Genomic DNA, 24600 nt, shown 5'->3' on the forward strand with positions numbered 1-24600 from the left:
CGTACGTCGTCAGCTATCCGCTTATATACGACTCGATTTCTTGGAATAACTGTAAAAAAATATATATATAAAATTCACGATTCAGTCAATTATCCAATCAATCAGCTAAATCATGTGGCAGCAGCACTTCTTCTTCTTCTTCTTTCGGCTGCTCCCGATTAGGGGTTGCCACAGTGGATCTTTCTGTCTTCCGCATCCTTCTCTACCACACCTGCCACTTTCATGTCCTCTCTCACCACATCCATGTATCTCCTCTTTGGCCTTCCTCGTTTTCGTGTGCCTGGCAGCTCCATCCCCAACATTCTCCTTTCAACATGCTCTGCATCTCTTCTCAGGATGTGCCCATACCATCTCAGTCTCATCTCTCTTAGCTTAATTCCCAAGTTCTCCACATGTGCTGTCCCTCTGATGTGCTCGTTCCTTATCCTGTCCAACCTCGTCACTCCCATCGCAAATCTTAACATCCTCAACTCCGCCACCTCCAACTTTGCCTCCTGTCTCTTCGTTAAGGGTACGGTCTCCAATCCATACATCACAGCTGGTCTCACTACTGTCTTATACATCTTACCTTTCACTTTTGCTGGGACTTTCCTATCACAAATGACTCCCGAAATCCTTCTCCAACTGCTCCAGCCTGCCTGCACTCTCTTTCTCACCTCACTATCGCAGCCCCCATTTTCCTGCACAGTTGAGCAGCACAATTCATAAAAATTATGAAGATGATCTCAGTGACTTTGACTGTGGCATGGCTGTTTTTGCCACATTGAGTATGGTTTGAGTATTTCAGAATCTGCAGATCTCCCGGGATTTCCACACATGACAAAAAACAAAACACATTCAGTGAGCAGCAGTTTTGCGGGTACAAATGCCTTGATGAGAGATGTCAGAGGAGAACGGTAAGACTGGTTCGAGCTGACAGGTAGCACAAATAACCACTCTTTACAACTGTGTTGAGCAGAAAAGCAAAATTCAGAATGCACTGGAAGATGAATTACAACAGCTGAAGACCATATCGGGTTCCACTCCTGACAGACAAGAACAGTAATCTAAGGCTACAGTGGGCACAGTTACAAATGTGCAAAAGAAAATATTTTTCCACTCAACTGTCCAGTTTTGGTGAGCTCTTGATCTGTAACTGCATGACTTTATGCACTGCACTGCTGCCACTTGATTGGATGACTGGAAAATTGCATGAATGAGCAGTTGCACAGCCATTCCTAATAAAGTGCACAGTGAGCATATTTTTAAAGGTCCCATGGCATGGTGGTTTGTTGATGCTTTAAACGGGCTCGTGGAGGTTTCCGGATGTTATATCCGCAGCCTTTCTCGAAATGAACCCTCGGCACGTAGATATAGCCTCCTGGGAGAAAGCCCCATTTCAGCCCTTTTCCCAGTGCGTCGTTTTGCTAATGAGAAGCAGGAGGCGGGGAAGGGTAGAGGGTGGGGGCGGGTCTTATCATTAATATTCATGACATGTAAACGTGTTACCTCTGATTGGCTAACAGCACTGTGACGCTACCTCCAGTGGGTCAGAACAAGCGGATGGGGGTGTCTTACTATGGCAAGAGAGAAGGAACAAACCGCGAAGGGAAAAATACCGCGCGCTGACGTCATTAAAGTGCGACGCGAGGAAATAAAATAAATTCAACAAATGTTTGGGTTTTTACTGAACAAACAAACAAATAAAATGAACGAGTGACTTAAAAAAAGAATGTGGGTGTCTTTGTAAAAACTGTTTTGATTGGCTATTATAACAGAGCATGCTGCATGCTTTTTGGTTTTGTAGCGCAGAGTACCTGGCTAACTGCAGGAAGCGGTTAGCTGCACAGCTAATGTAGCCATTGCAAGGCTAACGTAGCACCGATTTTAAAACACGGCAAAATGACTTAACAGTTATACACTTACTTGTTCGCTGTTTGTGGCTGATGCGGCAGGGATGCTTGGTACAGACCCAGGCTTCAGTGACAGTTGATGTGCAAAACCTGCCCTGTACTGTCCCAAGTTGTGGAAACATTCATCAGGAAAATGCTTCCGACAAACATACACCATCTTAGGTAGACTCGACGGCGTATTATTGGAGTAAATAAAATTAAGCCACTGCGTCTTCAGGGGCTCTCCCGTCGGCAGTAAAAACAGACTCCTTTCTGTGTTGTCACATCCATGTACAGCGCAACTTCCATGTTTGGTGGCAACTTTTGAGCTGGGCGGGCAATCCATACAGTGGGTGGGAATCCAGAGGGGGGGCGTGGGGATCATCTCCCTTGCTGACGTAGTAAAGGGAAGAGTTTATCAACGCGCCGTTTTGACGCACCATTCTCAAATGTTGGGCATAGTTTGGTTTACACATTATGAAATTTCTAGCCACTGGGGTGACTTAAGAAGGTCAGAGGAACTCATTTTAACGTTAAAAAACCTCAGAAAGTGAAAATTTCATGCCATGAGACCTTTAAATATATATTTAAACATTACAAATATTCATCTCATTATCTCTAGCCGCTTTATCCTTCTACAGGGTCGCAGGCAAGCTGGAGCCTATCCCAGCTGACTACGGGCGAAAGGCGGGGTACACCCTGGACAAGTCGCCAGGTCATCACAGGGCTGACACATAGACACAGACAACCATTCACACTCACATTCACACCTACGGTCAATTTAGAGTCACCAGTTAACCTAACCTGCATGTCTTTGGACTGTGGGGGAAACCGGAGCACCCGGAGGAAACCCACGCGGACACGGGGAAAACATGCAAACTCCACACAGAAAGGCCCTCGCCGGCCCCGGGGCTCGAACCCAGGATCTTCTTGCTGTGAGGCGACAGCGCTAACCACTACACCACCATGCCGCCCATTACAAATATTAATTTAGTTTATAATTGTTTTTCCTTTATTTATACAGCTTAGGTTAAGTACCACTCAAGGGTTAGCTTTAGCTTTCTGAAAAGGTTCTGAAGGAGAAGCCCTCGGTTGTAGGGTTCTACATTGCACCTCTACAGGTTTCGCGGGTGATGTTCGGTAGGCAGGTGCAGAGATCCTCCTCACTTGTAGGGGAATCTTTATATGGGTCTATGACATGTCACTTGTAAGTCATATTTTTAATGCATTTTAAAGCACTCCTTTTCTTTTTGTCAAGAGTTCATTTGGAAGAGAATCAGGAAAGGGGAAGGGGGTTACATTTGACTTCCTTTAGCGAAGGCTTTGTTTTTAACCACTTTGCTCATGACTTGCACTCTTACACTATTTATTATCAGAACGCACTCAGATGTCAAACAGAAGCGGGACTGGGGGTGGGGGGTTGGGGGAGGTCAGCAGGTGGCAACCACTAATGTTTAATGGGGCAGGACGGCGGGCGCACAGACACACAACAAGATCTCAGCAATGTCTGTGCAGAACACAATGTCTAATGCAGCCCTAGGCAATTGCCCATGTTGCTTATGCCAGGGTCCGCTAGTGCCTGCAGCTATGGCTGCTGTTTGTCAGGATTCCAACAGTGTCCCACAACAAACTAACAGAGAGAGAGAGAGAGAGAGAGAGATGGTTATATGGACTTTGAAGATAAATTAGATTAATATACATGAAAGCACCATGGGAGGAGGAGGAGAAAAAGAGAGAGATGTGATTTTCTTCCAGCCATACACTGCAACCATATCATGTGTGTGAAATCACTGTCACAAACTAGTTCATTCTTTATAATATAGACCATTTTATTATTTATAGTTCTATATAGGGGCAGCACAGTGGTGTAGTGGTTAGCACTGTTGCCTCACAGCAAAAAGGTTCTGGGTTCAAGCCCAGTGGCTGACGGGGGCCTTTCTGTATGGAGTTTGCATGTTCCCCCCATGTCCGTGTGGGTTTCCTCCGGGTGCTCCGGTTTCCCCCACAGTCCAAAGACATGCAGGTTAGGTTAACTGGTGACTCTAAATTGACCGTAGGTGTGAATGTGAGTGTGAATGGTTGTTTGTCTCTATGTGTCAGCCCTGTGATGACCTGGCGACTTGTCCAGGGTGTACCCCGCCTCTCGCCTATAGTCAGCTAGGATAGGCTCCAGCTTGCCCGCGACCCTGCACAGGATAAGTGGTTACGGATAACGGATAGTTCTATGTACTGTATGGGAAAGCAGACTGAATTTACACAAGACTTATTTGTGAGCGAACAAAGCAATCATTGTATTCTGCCTTCACATAAAGTACCAAGTAAACTGAAGCAAAAAAAATTTTAAAGCAATTTTTTTGGATTAAATAAACCACTAACAAGCACCTGTTGGCTTTCCTCATCATTAAATAACTTTTTTCATGAACACTTTAAATACAAAGTTAAATATCTTCAGGTATCCATCCTGACAAATACATTTTGAGCTAAAAAAAAAAAATTCGCCGTGCATTGTGATACTTGTACACATTAGTGGTACACTGGATTTATGATACACTTATGGGTAAAAATATAGTGAACTACCTAAGGAATATGATTTGTCCACCAAGAAACTGTTCAACACTATGAATCAGTGCACTATGGTGAATAGGGAACGAATTCAGGTGGCCACGACTCTGAGCTAGCCACTCTTACCACCTTACACAGTTAATGGGTGGCACGGTGGTATAGTGGTTAGCACTGTCACCTCACAGTAAGACGGTTCTGGGTTCAAGCCCAGCGGTTGATGGGGGCTTTTCTGTGTGAGTTTGCATGTTTTCCCCGTGTCTGCGTGGGTTTCTTTCGGGTGCTCCAGTTTCCCTCACAGTTCAAAGACGTGGTTAGGTTAACATGGGGCAGCCATGGCCTGAAGTTTGGGCTGAAATGCCCTTGGGCAAGGCACCTAACCCCTGACTGCTCCCCGGGCGCTGTAGCATAGCTGCCCACTGCTCTGGGTACTGTATGTGTGTGTGCTCATTGCTCACATGTGTGTGCATGTGTGTGTTCACTGCTTCAAATAGGTTAAATGCAGAGAGGAATTTCACTGTGCTTAAGTGTGCATATGATAAATAAAGTTGCTCTTCTTCTAATGAAGAGTAAAGAAGAAGAAGGGCTTGTTAGTGGTTTATTTAATACAAAAAAATCACTCCTTTACAGATTTTCAGAATATTTATTTAACCAAATGCAATGTTTTTCACCTTAAAATATATTTTTCAACTTAACTTATTCTCCTCTGCTCCTCTGTCATGTGGTGTCCCGCAGGGCTCAGTCCTAAGCCCTCTTCTCTTTTCTTTGTACCTGCTCCCTCTTGGTTCCGTACTTAGGAAGCATGGTATTTCATTTCATTGTTATGCGGATGACACTCAGGTCTACAGTGGTGCTTGAAAGTTTGTGAACCCTTTAGAATTTTCTATATTTCTGCTAAAATATGACCTAAAACATCATCTGATTTTCACACAAGTCCTAAAAGTAGATAAAGAGAACCCAGTTAAACAAATGAGACAAAAATATTATACTTGGTCATTTATTTATTGAGGAAAATGATCCAATATTACATATCTGTGAGTGGCAAAAGTATGTGAACCTCTAGGATTCGCAGTTAATTTGAAGGTGAAATTAGACTCAGGTGTTTTCAATCAATGGGATGACAATCAGGTGTGAGTGGGCACCCTGTTTTATTTAAAGAACAGGGATCTATCAAAGTCTGATCTTCACAACACATGTTTGTGGAAGTGTATCATGGCACAAACAAAGGAGATTTCTGAGGACCTCAGAAAAAGCGTTGTTGATGCTCATCAGGCTGGGAAAGGTTACAAAACCATCTCTAAAGAGTTTGGACTCCACCAATCCACAGTCAGACAGATTGTGTACAAATGGAGGAAATTCAAGACCATTGTTACCCTCCCCAGAAGTTGTCAACCAACAAAGATCACTCCAAGAGCAAGGCGTGTAATAGTCAGCGAGGTCACAAAGACCCCAGGGTAACTTCTAAGCAACTGAAGGCCTCTCTCACATTGGCTAATGTTAATGCTCATGAGTCCACCATCAGGAGAACACTGAACAACAATGGTGTGCATGGCAGGGTTGCAAGGAGAAAGCCACTGCTCTCCAAAAAGAACATTGCTGCTCGTCTGGAGTTTGCTAAAGATCATGTGGACAAGCCAGAAGGCTATTGGAAAAATGTTTTGTGGATGGATGAGACCAAAGTAGAACTTTTTGGTTTAAATAAGAAGCGTTATGTTTGGAGAAAGGAAAACACTGCATTCCAGCATAAGAACCTTATCCCATCTGTGAAACATGGTGGTGGTAGTATCATGGTTTGGGCCTGTTTTGCTGCATCTGGGCCAGGATGGCTTGCCATCATTGATGGAACAATGAATTCTGAATTATACCAGCAAATTCTAAAGGAAAATGTCAGGACATCTGTCCATGAACTGAATCTTAAGAGAAGGTGGGTCATGCAGCAAGACAACGACCCTAAGCACACAAGTCATTCTACCAAAGAATGTTTAAAGAAGAATAAAGTTAATGTTTTGGAATGGCCAAGTCAAAGTCCTGACCTTAATCCAACCGAAATGTTGTGGAAGGACCTGAAGTGAGCAGTTCATGTGAGGAAACCCACCAACATCCCCGAGTTGAAGCTGTTCTGTACGGAGGAATGGGCTAAAATTCCTCCAAGCCGGTGTGCAGGACTGATCAACAGTTACCGGAAACGTTTAGTTGCAGTTATTGCTGCACAAGGGGGTCACACCAGATACTGAAAGCAAAGGTTCACATACTTTTGCCACTCACAGATATGTAATATTGGATCATTTTCCTCAATAAATAAATGAGCAAGTATAATATTTTTGTCTCATTTGTTTATCTGGGTTCTCTTTATCTACTTTTAGGACTTGAGTGAAAATCTGATGATGTTTTAAGTCATATTTATGCAGAAATACAGAAAATTCTAAAGGGTTCACAAACTTTCAAGCACCACTGTATATGCCTCTTAAGAAGAATCAAGCATTCTCTGTAAGACCTTTACTTGAATGTCTTGACGACATAAAGGCCTGGATGGCTCTAAATTTTTTAAATTTTAACGATAAGAAGACAGAAGTGATTGTTTTTGGTGGCAGCTCCGAGACCCTCTGTCTAGATCTAGGTTCTTTGGCTCAATACCTAAAATCCAACATCACTAACTTGGGAGTTAAGGTGGACTCTGACCTCAGACTTGACAATCAGATCAAGACAGTTGTGAAGTCAAGTTTTTACCAACTGAGGCAGCTAGCCAAAATAAAGCCAATTCTTTCAAAGCAGCACTTTGAGACAGTAATCCATGCCTTTGTCACCACACAGCTGGATTGATCTACCTCTGCACATTAGACAGGCGTCTTCCTTGTCTGTTTTTAAATCCCTTCTTAAGACCCATCTCTTTTCCATGGCCTTTGATACTCTGTGAGATGCTGATTTTGTTTTATTTATCTTATTTTTTGTTATTTTATTGTTTTGTTTTATATTATATCTGCTTTTATTGATGTTTTATGTCTTTTAATTTATCTTGTATTTATCATTGTATCATGTACAGCACTTTGGTACCTTCTGGTTGTTTTTAAAGTGCTTTATAAATAAAGCTGGATTGGATTGGATTGGATTGGATTGGATTAACAATGCATCTAGTGAGACAGGCCCATACAGACCATAATGAAAGAGAACAACTAACATGGTTATATACTGTACAGCAGCGTTTCTCAACCTTTTTTCAGTCACGGCACCCTTCAGAAGTATGCAAATTCTCAAGGCACCCCCATATAAAATATACGCAGTCACGCTGACCATACGCTGACCCCGGCAGTGACGTTGTGACATGGGAAAGGGGGCTGTGAGACAAATTTTGATGATGCATGAGGTGGCGATGATCTGCATTAGTGTAACTATCGTTTTTTGGAATTTTAATTCATTTTATTTATTTCAATGTTAGAATATATAATTTTTTGACGGCACCCCTAATGAAGCCAGACGGCACCCCAGGGGGCCGTGGCACCCCGGTTGAGAAAGGCTGCTGTACAGCATATGCACTGTGCCAGCAGACTAAGTAGAAAAAATAGTTCTGATCTTTCCATTTCTATTCAGTATCATCCATAAAGTTCTCAGGAAATCTTTTTAAATGACTGTCCATTCGACATTATCTGAACACATTTGGAGGAGAAGATTCTGCCACAAAACCATAGAAACCACTGTCCCACTGTGAACATAAGCAGATGTGGATGTCTGTTCTTACACAGGACACTGCATCTCTGGGACTCCCCCATGAACCAGAGCTTTAATAAACATTTCTCACTAACTCACTCGCTCATTTTCAGTCACCGCTTTATTCGGGTTAAGGTTGCAATGGATCCAGAGCCTATCCCAGAAACACTGAGCATCAGAGGGGAAATACACCCTGGATGGGACGTCAGACTATCACAGAGCTCTATACACACATGTTCAAACCTAGGGGCAATTTATCTTATCTACATACTGGCATGTTTTGGGAGGAAAGCAGAAAATCCAGAGGAAACCCATGTAGATACAGGGACAACATGCACAGAAACTCCACACAGACAACAATCTGAGTTCAGGATGGAACCCTAGACCTGTAAGGCGGCAAAACTACCAGCCCTGTATCACTGTGCCAACCAATAATTATCCCCCCCCCCCCCCCCCAAATTTTATTATTGTTTGTGAGAGGGACAAAGATAGAGTCTCTATGTATTGTACGTAAGCAGAGCAACCTGAGCAGTTTTCCTGCTCAGTGAAATGAATCTCCAAGTGTAATCCAGTTAGATTAATTACACTCGCATTCTGATGAACGTGAAATGAAATCTGCTGTACACAATGCCAGCAATAATGACGCAAATAATAAACCTCATTACTGATATGTCATGTCTATTGGGAATGCAGTACCCTTCACACACATTTAATATATTTGTTTTATGAATATACATTACATCTTAATGCAAATCAAATCATTGCCTGTCTGTGAATTACATTTGGCATATTTAAAATGGGCATTTGTGCTTTTTTTTGTTACGGCTTTAATAAGGATGATTTTGTATGAGCTTCTACTGTCACTGGTCAGAACAATGCCATTTTTTTTCCTCTTAAAAACTGATAGCAAGTAACTTGGTACCTGTTATGAAGCTGTAACTTAATTTACACTGATTTATTATTTAGCTGTAAAAGTTGAAGGCCTGTTTTGTGTTTGTGGCTGGTTGTTGGTCTCATCTCTTCTTTTGTTTTGTTCCTGCTTCTGCTAAACCGTCTGATGATTTATTGGGAACGGCAACATCTCTCCTACTGTATAAGAGAGAGGGCGCCATTGTTTTTAACAAGGCTGTTATATATCTTCTAATTTCCCATGTTGCACTTAACCTGCAGGAAAGAAACGTACTAGTAATAGAGTACCTGTGTTAGAAATACCAGGACAAAATTCACTGTTTAAAATCATCATTAATAATAACAGATCTTAAAGTAAATAATAATAATTCTTAAAACGTTGAAGATCCTGTGTTAGTTACCTTACACTTTAGGTCACTCGATGTCAGAAACTAGGTCTGAATAAATGCGTCATTTTTGGCGCACTTCATTTTCTTGCATATTTTTAGCTACGTATGAGTTTTCTAATTAAATATATAAAAGCTATATGACCTCAAAATAATAATGTGAGTAAGTCACTCTTTTTTTCTGTGGCTGAATTTTAAATGCCATTCTATCATGAAATATTATACTGTGTATGTTCTACCATGACATGGTCAAATCCGATGTTGTGTCACAAACAGTACATAGGAAGTTACCTAACTGTGAGTTTTTAAGGGTCTTAAATGAGGAAATCATTATTTCTATGTGAAGATATGTGCATGAAGAAAGTTTTTTTTTTTTACAGATTCAGGGTAGCGTTAAAAAAAAGTTAATTATCAGTGACAAAAACAGCAGTGTATAACTAAATAAAAATAAATCACAAACACCTAACCTTGACAGAATTATGTTTTGCCTCCTTGTGACTGTCTTTGCAATAATTTATACCTTCCGTGGTTTACGATACAAATATATAGTGTTGGGATACTGCTAATGTTCGCTCTGCCTGTGGCAGCAGATAATTTCATGAATCTTTAAAATCCTTTTAAAAACTCAAATGAAAATTTTTTACAGGGTTTTCACAGCCCTAATGTCTACTGAATGAATCTAAGAATAGAAATGGTGCTGACAGCAAGAAAGACGCACAATACACTCTGTGTTTAACAAACTAATGATCCTTAAGAATGCAGTCACACTGTTACTAGGTCACCAACATGTTCCTCTCCACTCCAGTATCTGATCGTGTGACTACCTGAACCACTCGCTAATTTGAAGATGTGTGATGATAATCTCGATGGGCCTCTGACCTATGATGGTCATGTGCCCCAGAGGACAGGCACTCTGTTTAGCAAATTGGCTATGATGAAATTGCAAAAAAAAAGAAGAAACATATTTCCATAAACTTTCTTCTGATTTTAACCAGCAGTCTCTCATCATTCATGATCAATTCTATGCACAAACTAGAAAGACACTTGGTAGAGTGCAGACCTCCGCCAAGCCACATATTCAGATTTGCATCAAAATATAATCAATTGTTCCTTGGCCCATGGCCCACCTTTCCTCAAAATGTCATCAAAATCCATGCACTACTTTTTGAGTTATGTTGGAAACAAACAAACAAATGAAAAGTCGTGCAGAGCATGATACTTGCGAAAATCAATTAGTTCGGAAGTTATGGCCGATTAGGTGTGTTTACAAGATTTGACAACCTTGGTGACCTTGACCTTTGACCTTGACCCACTAAAAACTAATGATGTCTTTGTGTGATCCTAGTGAGTTGTCCTGTGCATTTTGGTGAAGATTGGTCAAGAAATGACGAAGCTAGAGCACCAACAAACAAATGGACAAACGGACAGATCAACATAAAATCTCCGATTTTCGCAAGTAACAAATAGAGGCGAAACCATAACCTCCTCCAATAAAGTTGTTGGTGGTAATAATGCCTATATTCAGCATGATACATGTTCATACTTGCTAGTAGAGGGTGTTTCGATGTATTTGGTCATGGCCAAATGAATGTTTTCCCCTTCATAAAACCTTCACCTGATTGACTGAATGCAAATTTGAACTTTTGATAGCCATGGTGGAAATGTAGCATGTTCATGTGTGTTTTGGTGGATTGTTGAACGTCATTACCTCATACAGTGGAGCACAGATGCCATCAATCCACTCCAACTGTAAACCCGGCAACTCATCCTTTCGGTTCCGGTCAAAGATAGCCTAGAAAGCGAAAAACACACAGGAAATCTGTAAGTAAAATGACCCTTTTACGTGCCTTACCTGTCACAGGAATGTACTGTACAGAGATGTGTCTGTGTGGTCAGAGTGGGTACAGACAGAAATACTATTAGGTCTGAACATGAAAAACTGCTTTACTTGGACCAACAGTAAAAGGTTTACTCTATCATCAGGAGATCACCAGAGAGAGAGAGAGAGAGAGAGAAGGTGCACAGCCTGAGTGACTGAGAATATTCCATACACTGGTTTTGCTGGAAGTTTTGTGTGTGTGTGTGTTTAATACTAACGAAAGCAGACTGTGGTGGAGAGATAGTTCCCAGGCTGAAGCACTGTGACTGAATATATAATGCTGAACGCCCACACACTTGCTGCTAAATGCTTTGACTGGGTGCTAAACCTGAGGCTAGCGATACTTCAGAGGAGAAAGGAAATGTGTCCTGCCAGGATTACACACCAGGCCATAATTACTGTCACAGTACACAAAAGCACCTAAGCATCAAAGCTATGAAAAGCTACCTCTTTTACTAATTTGCCCCTCCCACCCAAATCACATGATTTCCAATTATCAGGAACCATAAGGACAAGAAAAAGCTTTTGACTTTTTGCTTTGTTCATTTGGTGTGGGCGTGTGAGTGTGTCTGTGTGTTCAACCTTCCAATTTAAGTGAAAGTAAATGGTCTTTAACTCAGACTGGTTGTTTATAATCCAGCCCAGGGATTAAATCTGCAGTGACAATCTCTTAGGAAAAGACAATAAATTTGGTTGCTATGAAAGGTTTTTTTAAAAAAGGATTTTGAAACGAGAATGAATGAACGAATAATGTAATTTTTTAATTCATGTCATGACTTTATACGTCTTGTTGTGAGGTTTTCAAAACAATTTGTTTTGCAATTGAACAATAATGTAAAAATTTGTTTGAAATAGGATTAACAGCCATTTGAATTGTGAATAGCACACTTTTAGCTTCAGTGCCATGTACTAAAATCATAAAAAATTACACTATATATTACAACTATGCTTTGAGAAAATGTCTGCAAAAAAAAGGCACAAATGTCACTGTAATATAATTCAGTAATTAATTTTACTAAGTTATAATGTTTTTTGGAAGAGTAATATACAACCCCAATTCCAAAAAAAAGTTGGGACACTGTAAATCATAAATAAAAAGAGAGGTGAAGATTTGCAAATCATGGAAACCCAATATTTCATTGAAAATAGTATAAAGACAACTTATCTCATCTCATCTCATCTCATTATCTCTAGCCGCTTTATCCTGTTAGACAACTTATCAAATGTTGAAACTGAGAAATGTTATTGTTTTTTGAAAAATATTTGCTCATTTTGAATTTGATGTCAGCAACACACTTCAGAAAAGTTGGGACGGGGCAACAAAAGACTGAAAATGTTGTGTAATGCTAAAAAAAACCCAACCTAATTTGGTTAATTGGCAACAGGTCATGGGTCAATCAACATGATTGGGTATAAAAAGAGCATCCCAGAGAGGTGGAGTCTCTCAGAAGTAAAGATGGAGAGGGGTTCACCACTCTGTGAAAGACTGTGTGGGCAAACAGTGCAACAATTTAAGAATAACATTCCTCAATATAAAACTGCAAAGAATTTGTGGATCACATCATCTATGGGACATACGGTAATATCATTAAAAGATTCAGAAAATCTGGAGAAATCTCTGTATGCAAGAGACAAGGCTGAAAACTGACACTGGATGCCTGTGATCTTCAGGCCCTCAGGCGACACTGCATTACAAGCAGACACGTGTCTGTAGTGGAAATCACTGTATGGGTTCAGGAACACTTCAGAAAACCATCGTCTGTGAAAACAGTTCATTACTGCATCCACAAATGCAAGTTAAAACCAGATATAAACAAAATTCAGAAACACCGCCACCTTCTCGGGGCCCGAGCTCTTTTACGATGGACTGAGGTGAAGTGGAAAACTGTCCGGAGATCTGATGAATCAAAAGTAGAAATTCTTTTTAGAAATCATGGACACCACGTCCTCCAGGCTAAAGAGGAGAGGGGCCATCCGGCTTGTTATCAGTGTACAGTTCAAAAGCCAGTATCTATGATGGTATGAGGGTGCATTAGTGCACATGACATGGGGAGTTTGTACATCTGGGAAGGCATCATTAATGCTGAATGATATATACATGTTTCAGAGCAATATGCTGCCATCCAGACAAAATCTTTTTCAGGGAAGGCCTTCATTCTTTCAGCAAAACAATGCCAAACCGCTTTCTGCACATATTAAAACTGCATGGCTCTGTAGTAAGAGTCCGGGTGCTAAACTGGCCTGCCTGCAGTCCAGACCTGTCTCCCATTTAAAACATTTGGTGCATTATGAAGTGCAACATATGACAAAGGAGACCCCAAACTGTTGAGCAACTGAAATTGTGTATCAGGCAAGAATGGGACGACATTTCTCTTTCAAAACTACAGCAATTGGTCTCCTCAGTTCCCAAACGTTTACAGAGTGTTGCTAAAAGTAGAGGTGATGTAACACAGTGGTAAACATACCCCTGTCCCAACTTTTTTTGAAACATGTTGGTGACATCAAATTCAAATAAGCATATGTTTTTCAAAGAACAATAAAATTTCTCAGTTTCAACATTTGATATGTTGTCTTTGTACTATTTTCAATGAAATATAGGGTTTCCATGATTTGCAAAGTATCACGTTCTGTTTTTTATTTACAGTTTACACAGCGTCCCAACCTTTTTGGAATTGGGGTTGTAATATAATTAAATAATTACATGCTATTTAAATGTGTTTTACATTTACAAGTCTTCATTATTTTTATATCTTTAAGTAAAAAAAAATGTATTTTATTTTACTTTAATTTGAACTATTATATTATACTGTATTACGGAGAAAATGCTTTTTGATTCTGGCCCACCAGCAACGTAATCACTAAACCCTTTTCCCCTATAAAGTTCATAAAAAAGAAGCTGATGTTATGAATGAACTTGCATATGTTGCATGTGTTGGATGTGGATGTGTGTGTGAGAGGGTCAAGAAAAGCAGACGAAACTTACAGAAGGAGTCAGCTTCAGTTCAGATCTCTCTCTGTCTCCCTGCTCAAAAAACTCACTGGTGACCAGCTCTGCTACCTTCACCAACACACAGATATATGAATGTACAGAGATATAAACTAAACATATGCATATGCATACATGCTGTAAGCAACATTACAGTACAAATGATGATATGAATGAGTGAGAATGAATGAGTCAGTGCTTGCCTTGCGAGAGATTTCCCATGGCTTGGTCACAGCTCCCAAATCACATGCAGTCATTAACATTGATCTAAAATACAGAGGAAATCGTGTTAAGTGCAAGATGTAAAATTGCTTGTAGGTTTATATGAATTAATTAACTAACAGTTTTAAAGCAGTGACTGGTACTGAGATGTAACCTAGGCATAACTGGGTCTAAGTGACTGACCTGAACATATTTCTGTGTTCTTTAACGTTCCAGTTATATTCCCCTTTATTCACCAGCTCAAAGAAACGGTTTCTGTTCCTGTGGAAAATGCACATCAATGACTGCACAATTCACCCTGCAGAACTATAAAGTGCCTTTCTTTCATTTCCAGCAGTGTCTCTGAAACATTACTCTCTTCAGTTTTTATCTTGATAAAGATGTCCTAAGGATTTTTCTGCCCATTACAATCTTTCTAATCACTTTCACGTCTGTGTTAGAGATGTAGTCAGTGATTTTGGAGTCATTACTGAAATCTAACTGTCATTGCTATAATATCTAAACGCTAGTGCAAGAAGGGAACTTTCAGATCTGACTGTCCTGATTGGTTGGATGTTGATGTCGATATCATTTTTTAATAGAGCTTTGGACTTGTGTATTTTGTAGGGCGGCACGGTGGTGTAAGTGGTTAGCACCGTTGCCTCACAGCAAGAAGGTTCTGGGTTCGAGCCCAGCAGCAGCTGGTGGGGGCCTTTCTGTGTGAAGTTTGCATGTTCTCCCCGTGTATGCATGGGTTTCCCCCACAGTCCAAAGATATGCAGTTAGGTTAATATGGGACGGCCTTGAGCGAGGCACCTAACTCCCAACTGCTCCCCGGGCTGCCCACTGCTCTGGGTGTGTGTGTGTGTGTGCGTTCACTGCTTCAGATGGGTTAAATGCAGAGAGGAGTTTCACAAGTGTGTGATGAATAAAGTTGTGCTTTCTTTCTTTGGGCAGATGTATTATTGAGAGCTGAAAAGAACCTTGCCATATATTGCAAAAGAAAGAAAGAAAAAGATTTGACATAAATAACCACACTTGCGGGCGGCACGGTGGTGTAGTGGTTAGCGCTGTCGCCTCACAGCAAGAAGGTCCTGGGTTCGAGCCCCGGGGCCGGCGAGGGCCTTTCTGTGTGGAGTTTGCATGTTCTCCCCGTGTCCGCGTGGGTTTCCTCCGGGTGCTCCGGTTTCCCCCACAGTCCAAAGACATGCAGGTTAGGTTAACTGGTGACTCTAAATTGACCGTAGGTGTGAATGTGAGTGTGAATGGTTGTCTGTGTCTATGTGTCAGCCCTGTGATGACCTGGCGACTTGTCCAGGGTGTACCCCGCCTTTCGCCCGTAGTCAGCTGGGATAGGCTCCAGCTTGCCTGCGACCCTGTAGAAGGATAAAGCGGCTAGAGATAATGAGATGAGATGAGAACCACACTTGCTTTAATAACCTTTAATGCGGTTAACTTCTTTTGTTCTCTTTTACACTCTTTGATCTAGTAACTGACAACACTTTTACCCCAAATGGTTTTGTGTGTTTCACCCTTTAGCCACACGGGGGCAGTAGAGGCTTAGGAAACATCAAGTCATAACTATTCCAACACAGTTTCATCATGCATACATTCAGATCCTGTGTCTACGCTACTGCCATTCAACAGCATACACAGTGAAGTGGAACCATCAGAAAAGATCAGAATGATTTTACTGGCTAGACGATGTGACCTGTTTTCTCTGGAAAAAAAAAATTCGATGCTTGTACACGTCTAACACGCAAGACTTTTTCAGACATGGGAAGATCACTGCCCTTGGCATTCCAAATGACCTCTAAAATATGTATTCTTTATCTCACAGCCTTTGTGTTTATTTTATTTTGCATTTTATTTATTTGTTTGTTTTCTGTTTCCTCTCTTTACCCTTCAGTGGTGGTTGGAGGGATTAGTCAGTGGGTTGAGGGTAGATTGGGTAGGGTTTACAGGTGGATTCAGGGTAGGCTGGGGCTTTGTAGAGCGTTAAATATATACTTATGTGTTCAATTTAATTGCAGTTCTGCAATTTCTCATTTCTCCTTCCTGTGAAATTCGGAATAAATAGAACATTATTTTAAAAAAAGATCAGAATGGCTTTAGAAATGTTGCGAAATTCACAATGCCTTGCAAAAGTATTCATCCCCCTTGATGTTTGTCCTGTTTTGTCGCATTACAAGCTGGAATTAAAATGGATTTTTGGAGGGTTAGCACCATTTGATTTACACAACATGCCTACCGCCATGGTGGTGTCGTGGTTAGCGCCGTCGCCTCACAGCAAGAAGGTCCGGGTTCGAGCCCCGTGGCCGGTGAGGGCCTTTCTGTGCGGAGTTTGCATGTTCTCCCCGTGTCCGCGTGGGTTTCCTCCGGGTGCTCCGGTTTCCCCCACAGTCCAAAGACATGCAGGTTAGGTTAACTGGTGACTCTAAATTGACCGTAGGTGTGAATGTGAGTGTGAATGGTTGTCTGTGTCTATGTGTCAGCCCTGTGATGACCTGGCGACTTGTCCAGGGTGTACCCCGCCTTTCGCCCGTAGTCAGCTGGGATAGGCTCCAGCTTGCCTGCGACCCTGTGGAACAGGATAAAGAGGCTAGAGATAATGAGATGAGATGAGAACATGCCTACCGCTTTAAAGGTGTACATTGTTGTTTTATTGTGACGCAAACAATAATTAAGAAAAAAAAAACAGAAATCTGGAGTGTGCATAGGTATTCACCCCCTTTTGTATGAAACCTCTAAATAAGAGCTGGTCCAACAAATTCACTTCATAAGTCACATGATTAGTTGATTAAGATCCACCTGTGTGCAATCAAAGTGTCACATGATCTGTCGCATGATGTCTGCATAAATCAACCTGTTCTGGAAGGACCCTGACTCTGCTACACTACTAAGCAAGCAACATGAAAACCAAGGAGTCTCCAAACAGGTCAGAGACAAAGTTGTGAAGAAGTATGGATCAGGGTTGGGTCATAAAAAATATCCCAAACTTTGAATATCCCAGGGAATACCATTAAATCCATTATAGCAAAATGGAAAGAATATGGCACCACTACAAACCTGACAAGAGAAGGCCGCCACCAAAACTCACAGACCGGGCAAGGAGGGCATTAATCAGAGATGCAACAAAGACACCAAAGATAACACTGAAGGAGCTGCAAAAATCCACAGTGGAGATGGGAGTATCTGTCCGTAGGACTACTTTAAGCCGTACACTCCACAGAGTGGGGCTTTATGGAAGAGTGGCCAGAAGAAAAAAAAAAGTAATTGCTTAAAAAAATCACGTTTGGAGTTTGCCCAACAGCATGTGGCAGACTCCCCAAACACATGGAAGAAGATTCTCTGGTCAAATGAGACTAAAATTGATCTTTTTGGCCATCATGGGAAATGCTATGTGTGGTGCAAACCCAACACCCTGACAACACCATTCCTACAGTGAAGCATGGTGGTGGCAGCATCATGCTGTGGGGATGTTTTTCATCTGCATGGACAGGAAAGCTGGTCAGGACTGAAGGAAAGATGGATGGCACTAAATACAGGGCAATTCTGGAGGAAAACCTGTTTGAGTCAGCCAGAGGTTTGAGACTGGGATAAAGGTTCATGGTCTAGCAGGACAATGACTCTAAACATACTGCTAAAGCTACACTGGAGTGGTTTAAAGGGAAACATTTAAATGTCTTGGAATGGCCTAATCAAAGCCCAGACCTCAATCCAATTGAGAATATGTGGCTTAATTTGAAGATTGCTGTACACCAATGCAACCCATCGAACTTGAAGGAGTTGGAGCAGTTTTGCCTTGAGGAATGGGCAAAGATCCCAGTGGCTAGATGTGCTAAGCTGAGACATACCCCAAGAGACTTGCAGCTGTAATTGTAGGAAAAGGTGGCTCTATAAAGTATTGACTTTGGGGGGGGGGCCTATGCACACTCCAGATTTCTGTTTTTTCATCTTAATTACTGTTTGTGTCACAATAAAAAAAAAAAAACAATGTGCACCTTTAAAGTGGTAGGCATGCTGTGTAAATCAAATGGTGCTAACCTTCCAAAAATCCATTTTAATTCCAGCTTTTAATGCGACAAAACAGGACAAACACCAAGGGGGATGAATACTTTTGCAAGGCACTGTACCATTTGCATGTATGTGTATGAAAGACTTACTAAATGCAGAGACATGCAAAGACAGCAGCACTCACTCAAAGTAAAGTGTGAGATCTGTAGCCAAGATGGACTGTTTCAGCAGCTGCATGAGGTCTCCATAATCCCGGGATGACAAATTGGAGAATATATTATGGCCCTGGAAAAGAGCAAAGGTCTGTGACTTCAGAGTTGAAAATATCGAGGACAAAAATAATGACAGACAAATCATCCATCCATTATCCATAACCATTTATCCTGTATAGGGTTACAGGCAAGCTGGAGCCTATCCCAGCTGACTATGGGCGAGAGGCAGGGTACACCCTGGACAAGTCGCCAGATCATCGCAAGGCTGACACACAGAGACAAACAACCACTCACACTCATTCACACCTACGGTCAAGTTAGAGCCACCAATTAGCCTAATCTGCATGTCTTTGGACCGTGGGGGAAACTGGAGCACCTGGAGGAAACCCACGCAGACACGGGGAGAACATGCAAACTCCACACAGAAAGGCCCCCGTCAGTCACCAGGCTCAAACCCAGAATCTTCTTGCTGTGAGGCGACAGTGCTAACCACTGCACCACCATGCCACCCCACAGACAAATCAGTATATTTGTAATTTGTTAGTTCTGAACTGGCTTTTTAATGGAACTAATCATGTCTGTGGGTGTTCTTGGTTGCAGGTTCTTACTAATCAGAAGGGTGAAGTTTTAGTTAAATAGTTTATTAAGCCTGTCAAGGAATCTATAACATCTACCATATATAATAAATTATGACAATAGTTAAAGCAAATCAGAGCAACAGCAGTCACCTCATCTATTTATACAATGTGCATCTACACAAGCCTGCTCATGGAGACTTTACACCTTTATCCAAACCTCCCAGTAAAATGTAGCTTTCAGCAATGCCTGAACATTAAAGCCAGGTATTATGGAGATGATGTGAGACCTTCTATTCTTGTGACTTCAGTAATGGGGCGGCACGGTGGTGTAGTGGATAGCACGGTCGCCTCACAGCAAGAAGGTTCCGGTTTCAAATCCAGCAGCTGGCGAGGGCCTTTCTGTGTGGAGTTTGCATGTTCTCCCCATGTCTGTGTGGGTTTTCTCCAGGTGCTCCGGTTTCCCCCACAATCCAAAGACATGCAGTTAGGTTGACGTGGGGCGGCCTTGGGCTGAGGTGCCCTTGAGCAAGGTACCTAACCCCTGACTGCTCCCTGGGCGCTCTGGTGTGGCTGCCCACTGCTCTGCGCATGTGTTCACTGCTTCAGATGGGTTAAATGCAGAGGATGAATTTCACTGTGCTTGAAGTGTGCATGTGACAAATAAAGGTTTCTTCTTCTTCTCATATTAATGTCCAATGTGATAACTCTAAACCTCTAATCACACACACACAATGCAGATTATCTCTCATCTCATCTCATTATCTCTAGCCGCTTTATCCTGTTCTACAGGGTCGCAGGCAAGCTGGAGCCTATCCCAGCTGACTACGGGCGAAAGGCGGGGTACACCCTGGACAAGTCGCCAGGTCATCACAGGGCTGACACATAGACACAGACAACCATTCATACTCACATTCACACCTACGGTCAATTTAGAGTCACCAGTTAACCTAACCTGCATGTCTTTGGACTGTGGGGGAAACCGGAGCACCCGGAGGAAACCCACGCGGACACGTGGAGAACATGCAAACTCCGCACAGAAAGGCCCTTGCCGGCCACGGGGCTCGAACCCGGACCTTCTTACTGTGAGGCAACAACGCTAACCACTACACCACCGTGCCGCCCCCAATGCAGATTATAATGAGTAATATTATATTGTTTGTTGTAACTGAGTAATTTTTTTGTTTAATAGGGTGGAGAAGACAATGGAAGCACAAAAGTTTTACCCCATTTTCTCCAAATTTGGTCAGTGGCCAATTCTTACCTACTCACTAGCTAGATTTCCCCTATCATATAAAAGCTATTATATCCCTCATCAAAAAATTGGATATGGTGTGAGTCAGTCACGGGATACCCTAGATATACCATGAACTGATGTCACAATTTCAAGCTATATGGCCGACTCGAGTCACAGCTGTGGTTTCGTGAGCATTTCTGTGTGTGTAGATCTACGTATCATGATCATGCCTCGCGAGGCACGCGATAGCATGGTACATTGTACATACGCAGGTTGAAGGTCGCTCTGACATAAACAACAAATATGGCTGCATCCAGTGAGTTTATGCCAAGCTTCATCCTCAACACTTTTAGTTTGGAATTTTTTGATGAGGGATGTACCATGCATTGAGAGACACCAGTAATTATGGATTCTCTTCGGTGACTGGCATAGCAATATTTTCTTCAGGGCTGTGCCCCTCACAAAATAGTACTATGCCAGTCACCTCAGAGAATCCATAATTTCAACCGGAGCCTCTCAGTGCATGGTATTTTTGATAACCAGCCGGGGAGGGTGAAGGCTAGTATGTGCTTCCTCCAAGACACATGATGCCCCTTTTCAAGCTGTTGCTCATGCTATTTCACAGCACAGTGTAACACACTTGAAAGAAAACTACCCTCTTCAACATTTATAAACACCTCTGACACCTCTAGTGTCTCTTTAATTGACACGTGTGTGAGTAACAGCATCTCACCTAGCGAGCCGATTTTGCTCTCTTTCTGACTTCCTTGGATGTTGGATCAGCTGGATTCAAACACTTTTCTGTTGTGCCACATGTAAGTGAGGAACATGTTTTTCAATGCCAACCTATTTTTGTCTTTTCAATCCCCTTCACTGCTGACACCTGGGCTTTACTCGCACACAAGGTCCAATAATTTTGTCCAATAATTTCTCTACAGCATGTTTAATAACAGTGAAAACTGAAATATTTCTCTGTCAGCATATTTGTTTCAATTAATAAAAGGAATCTATATAATAATACCAAGACATCACCTGACACCAGACTGGGAGAAACTGATGCATATAATAAGAAAGACTGCTGACGGTGTTTTGGTAGCTGTATTTCAAATTAGACATACTGCTGGGTTTTCTTATAGCACCAGAAATGCTTAGAAACCAAATAGTGTATATAATAGTAGCAGTAGGAGTCCAATTTGAGAGAGATAACATTCCCATTTAGTCTACTGGCTTCTGTTAAGGAGCTTTCCTCCAGATTTTCACTCAGCAGGGTGCGGGTAGAGGATCAACAGCAAAAGAGGCTTTTGCTTTTGTAATTTCCTAATTTCTGCTTATTCCTTTTATAAAGTATCCAGTGAACCTGGTTTGCCAGAGGTGTTGCTAGGAGTCGTAATGTGAGGAGAGTATACTGCAAAACCATCTACAATGTCTAAAACATCTTCTCTTTCTCTCTCTGTATTTCTCCTCGTCTTAACCTGCCTCTGATTACACCCACCTTTCTCTCATCGCTAATTTTCCATAACTACACTGATCGATTGCGTACGGTGATACCGTGTTACCCTTTCTATCTTCCCATGGACCCGAAAGTGTGTTTGATAGACACGACAGCCATGTTAGCTGTCAGTACTGTTATTAAATTAAGTAAGATGTGATCTTATTAGTTCGGCTGTTCTATAATGATCTAGAATAAATATACCATGTGTGTGAGTGAGGAATCTTACTTCACTCTGCAGGATCATGACAGCATGGTTGAAGTGGTGATGCTCCATCGTAGCTGAGGTCCCATAAAGGAGAGATAGAGCAGAACCTGTCCTGAGAGCAATATGATGAGAATGTGATGAGAGAGAGAGACACATGATATCTTACTCACAACAACGGAAAGGACGTGCTTTATGCTCTGCCAAATAAAAGGTAATATAGATAGCAAGTGCATTGGCAGGTGAGTGAAAGATGGAGTAGAAGCATGTGCTTCCCTGACTTACTGATGTGTTTACTGTTTATCCATCAAACACTCTCTCTCAACACAAGTTTATTTGCCAAATCTAGACCTCCTCATCACACACACACACACACACACACACACACACACACACACACACACACACACACACACACACACATTTCCAGTTCATGGGGGCAACTACTTATACAATCACAACCTTTAACATTTTTATTTGTAAATAATTTTGCAAATTATATTGACATACCCCCCCCTCACAAATCCCAAGTAAATTCCATTTCTAGGATGTAACGCTACAAAATGAGGCAAAGTTTGAGCAGGATGAATGTCTATGCAACTCTACTGTGTATATGGATGGCACACACCACACATTATACTCTAATACTGAGTATTAATACTAAGTATTTAATTTTAAATACTTTGATTTTGGATTAGTTACATCTATCAAGGATTATGACTGGAATTGCACGAGCTGCTTATCAATCAGGTGGTTTGTTACAGCTGAACATGCCGGTGATAAATTGTGGTGATGGGAAATCAATATTGGTACGTGTGTCATACTTGGCTTGGAAGGCATTGTTGGTTCCACGGTGGTCCAAATCATGACACACACAGCCCACAATGAGTGCTAAGATCTCCAATTCTGAGAGGGTAGCTTGGAAGCCTGCAGTCTGGGACACACAAACACACACACATATGCTGTATGATGCCATCAACAGGAGGGCCTCATAGAGGCTACATAGCACTATAAAAAATATAAATAAATAAATAAATAAATAAATAGGGCAGCACGGTAGTGTAGTGGTTACCACTGTCGCCTCATAGCAAGAAGGTTCTGGGTTTGAGTCCAGTGACTGATGAGGGCCTTTCTGTGTGGAGTTTGCATGTTCTCCCCGTGTTTGCGTGGGTTTCCTCTGGGTGCCCCGGTTTCCCCCACAGTCAAAAGACATGCGGTTAGGTTAACATAGGGCAGCCTTGGGCTGAAGTGCCCTTGAGCAAGGCACCTAACTCCCAACTGCTCCCTGGGCATTGTAACACGGCTGCCCACTATTCTGGGAATGTGTGTGTGCACTGCTTCAGATGAGTTAAATGCAGAGAGGAATTTCACAAGTGTACATTTCCCCACAGTCCAAAGACATGCAGGTTAGGCTAATTGGTGGCTCTAAATTGACCGTAGGTGTGAATGTGAGTGTGAATGGTTGTTTGTCTCTATGTGTCAGCCCTGTGATGATCTGGCGACTTGTCCAGGGTGTACCCCGCCTCTCGCCTGTAGTCAGCTGGGATAGGCTCCAGCTTGCCCGTGACCCTGCACAGGATAAGCGGCTACAGATGATGGATGGATTAAATAAAATTATATATATATATATATATATATATATATATATATATATATATATATATATATATATATATATAATTGCTCTGTGCAGGTTAGCTATACCTATACAGTATATGACCTGTAAATCAATTTATATATTTATAGGTTATATTCTTTATTTGTGCTCTAGTTAATATTTTTGCTTTTGTTTAATTTATATTTCTTTATACCACAGTGCTGGTGAATTCTTGATTTGCAGTTGATCAGATAAACTTATTTTCTATAACAGCATGGTTCTTACAGTAGTACTAGCTGCAAGACAAACCACATGTTTATATTAATGCACTCATTGTTATCTATTATCTTTTCTGTAGTAACAGCTAACACAGGGAATTGTATGGCAGACTCTCTTCATAAATGGATTTTAAAAACGCTTATAATTAATTTGCACTACCAGCGCTGGCTAGCATTGTTACTCTCACTCAGGATCCATCCATCCCAGTGGCGGCTGGTAGTCTTTCAAACAGGGGAGGCTGGTCGGTTACGATATTTCCAGATTTTAAAAGAAAAAACATCAATTTTGCCCATACTCTTGCCTCTGATCTGGCTGATTGTTGGCAGCGTCACAAACTGTGAAATAACAGGTTTTTTTGGCCCATACATGATGGTGGTGTTGGGGGGGGGGGTATATTTTAACATTTTATATTTTAAAATTGTGGCATGTTGTTTAAAAATTGATCATTATTGAAAGCAGCTCTTTGTCAGGAACCTCAGCAGTAGAGCTGGGTGCC

The 24600-nt window shown here is 41.7% G+C and overlaps 1 protein-coding gene across 1 annotated transcript in view; it reads right to left on the bottom strand.

Annotated features, from left to right (window-relative positions):
* Positions 1–24600, bottom strand: part of pde11a (phosphodiesterase 11a) — a 144599-nt gene that overhangs the window by 8847 nt on the left and 111152 nt on the right. Inside the window, exons 13-19 of the mRNA XM_060930569.1 lie at positions 23053–23162; positions 22253–22343; positions 18695–18795; positions 14698–14775; positions 14496–14559; positions 14290–14364; positions 11136–11219 (exon numbers count right to left, since the gene is read on the bottom strand). Coding sequence (XP_060786552.1) covers positions 11136–11219; positions 14290–14364; positions 14496–14559; positions 14698–14775; positions 18695–18795; positions 22253–22343; positions 23053–23162 — 603 coding nt within the window. The remainder of the gene's footprint in view (positions 1–11135; positions 11220–14289; positions 14365–14495; positions 14560–14697; positions 14776–18694; positions 18796–22252; positions 22344–23052; positions 23163–24600) is intronic.

This window comes from Neoarius graeffei, chromosome 9, assembly GCF_027579695.1.
Source record: "Neoarius graeffei isolate fNeoGra1 chromosome 9, fNeoGra1.pri, whole genome shotgun sequence".
NCBI lineage: Eukaryota > Metazoa > Chordata > Actinopteri > Siluriformes > Ariidae > Neoarius > Neoarius graeffei.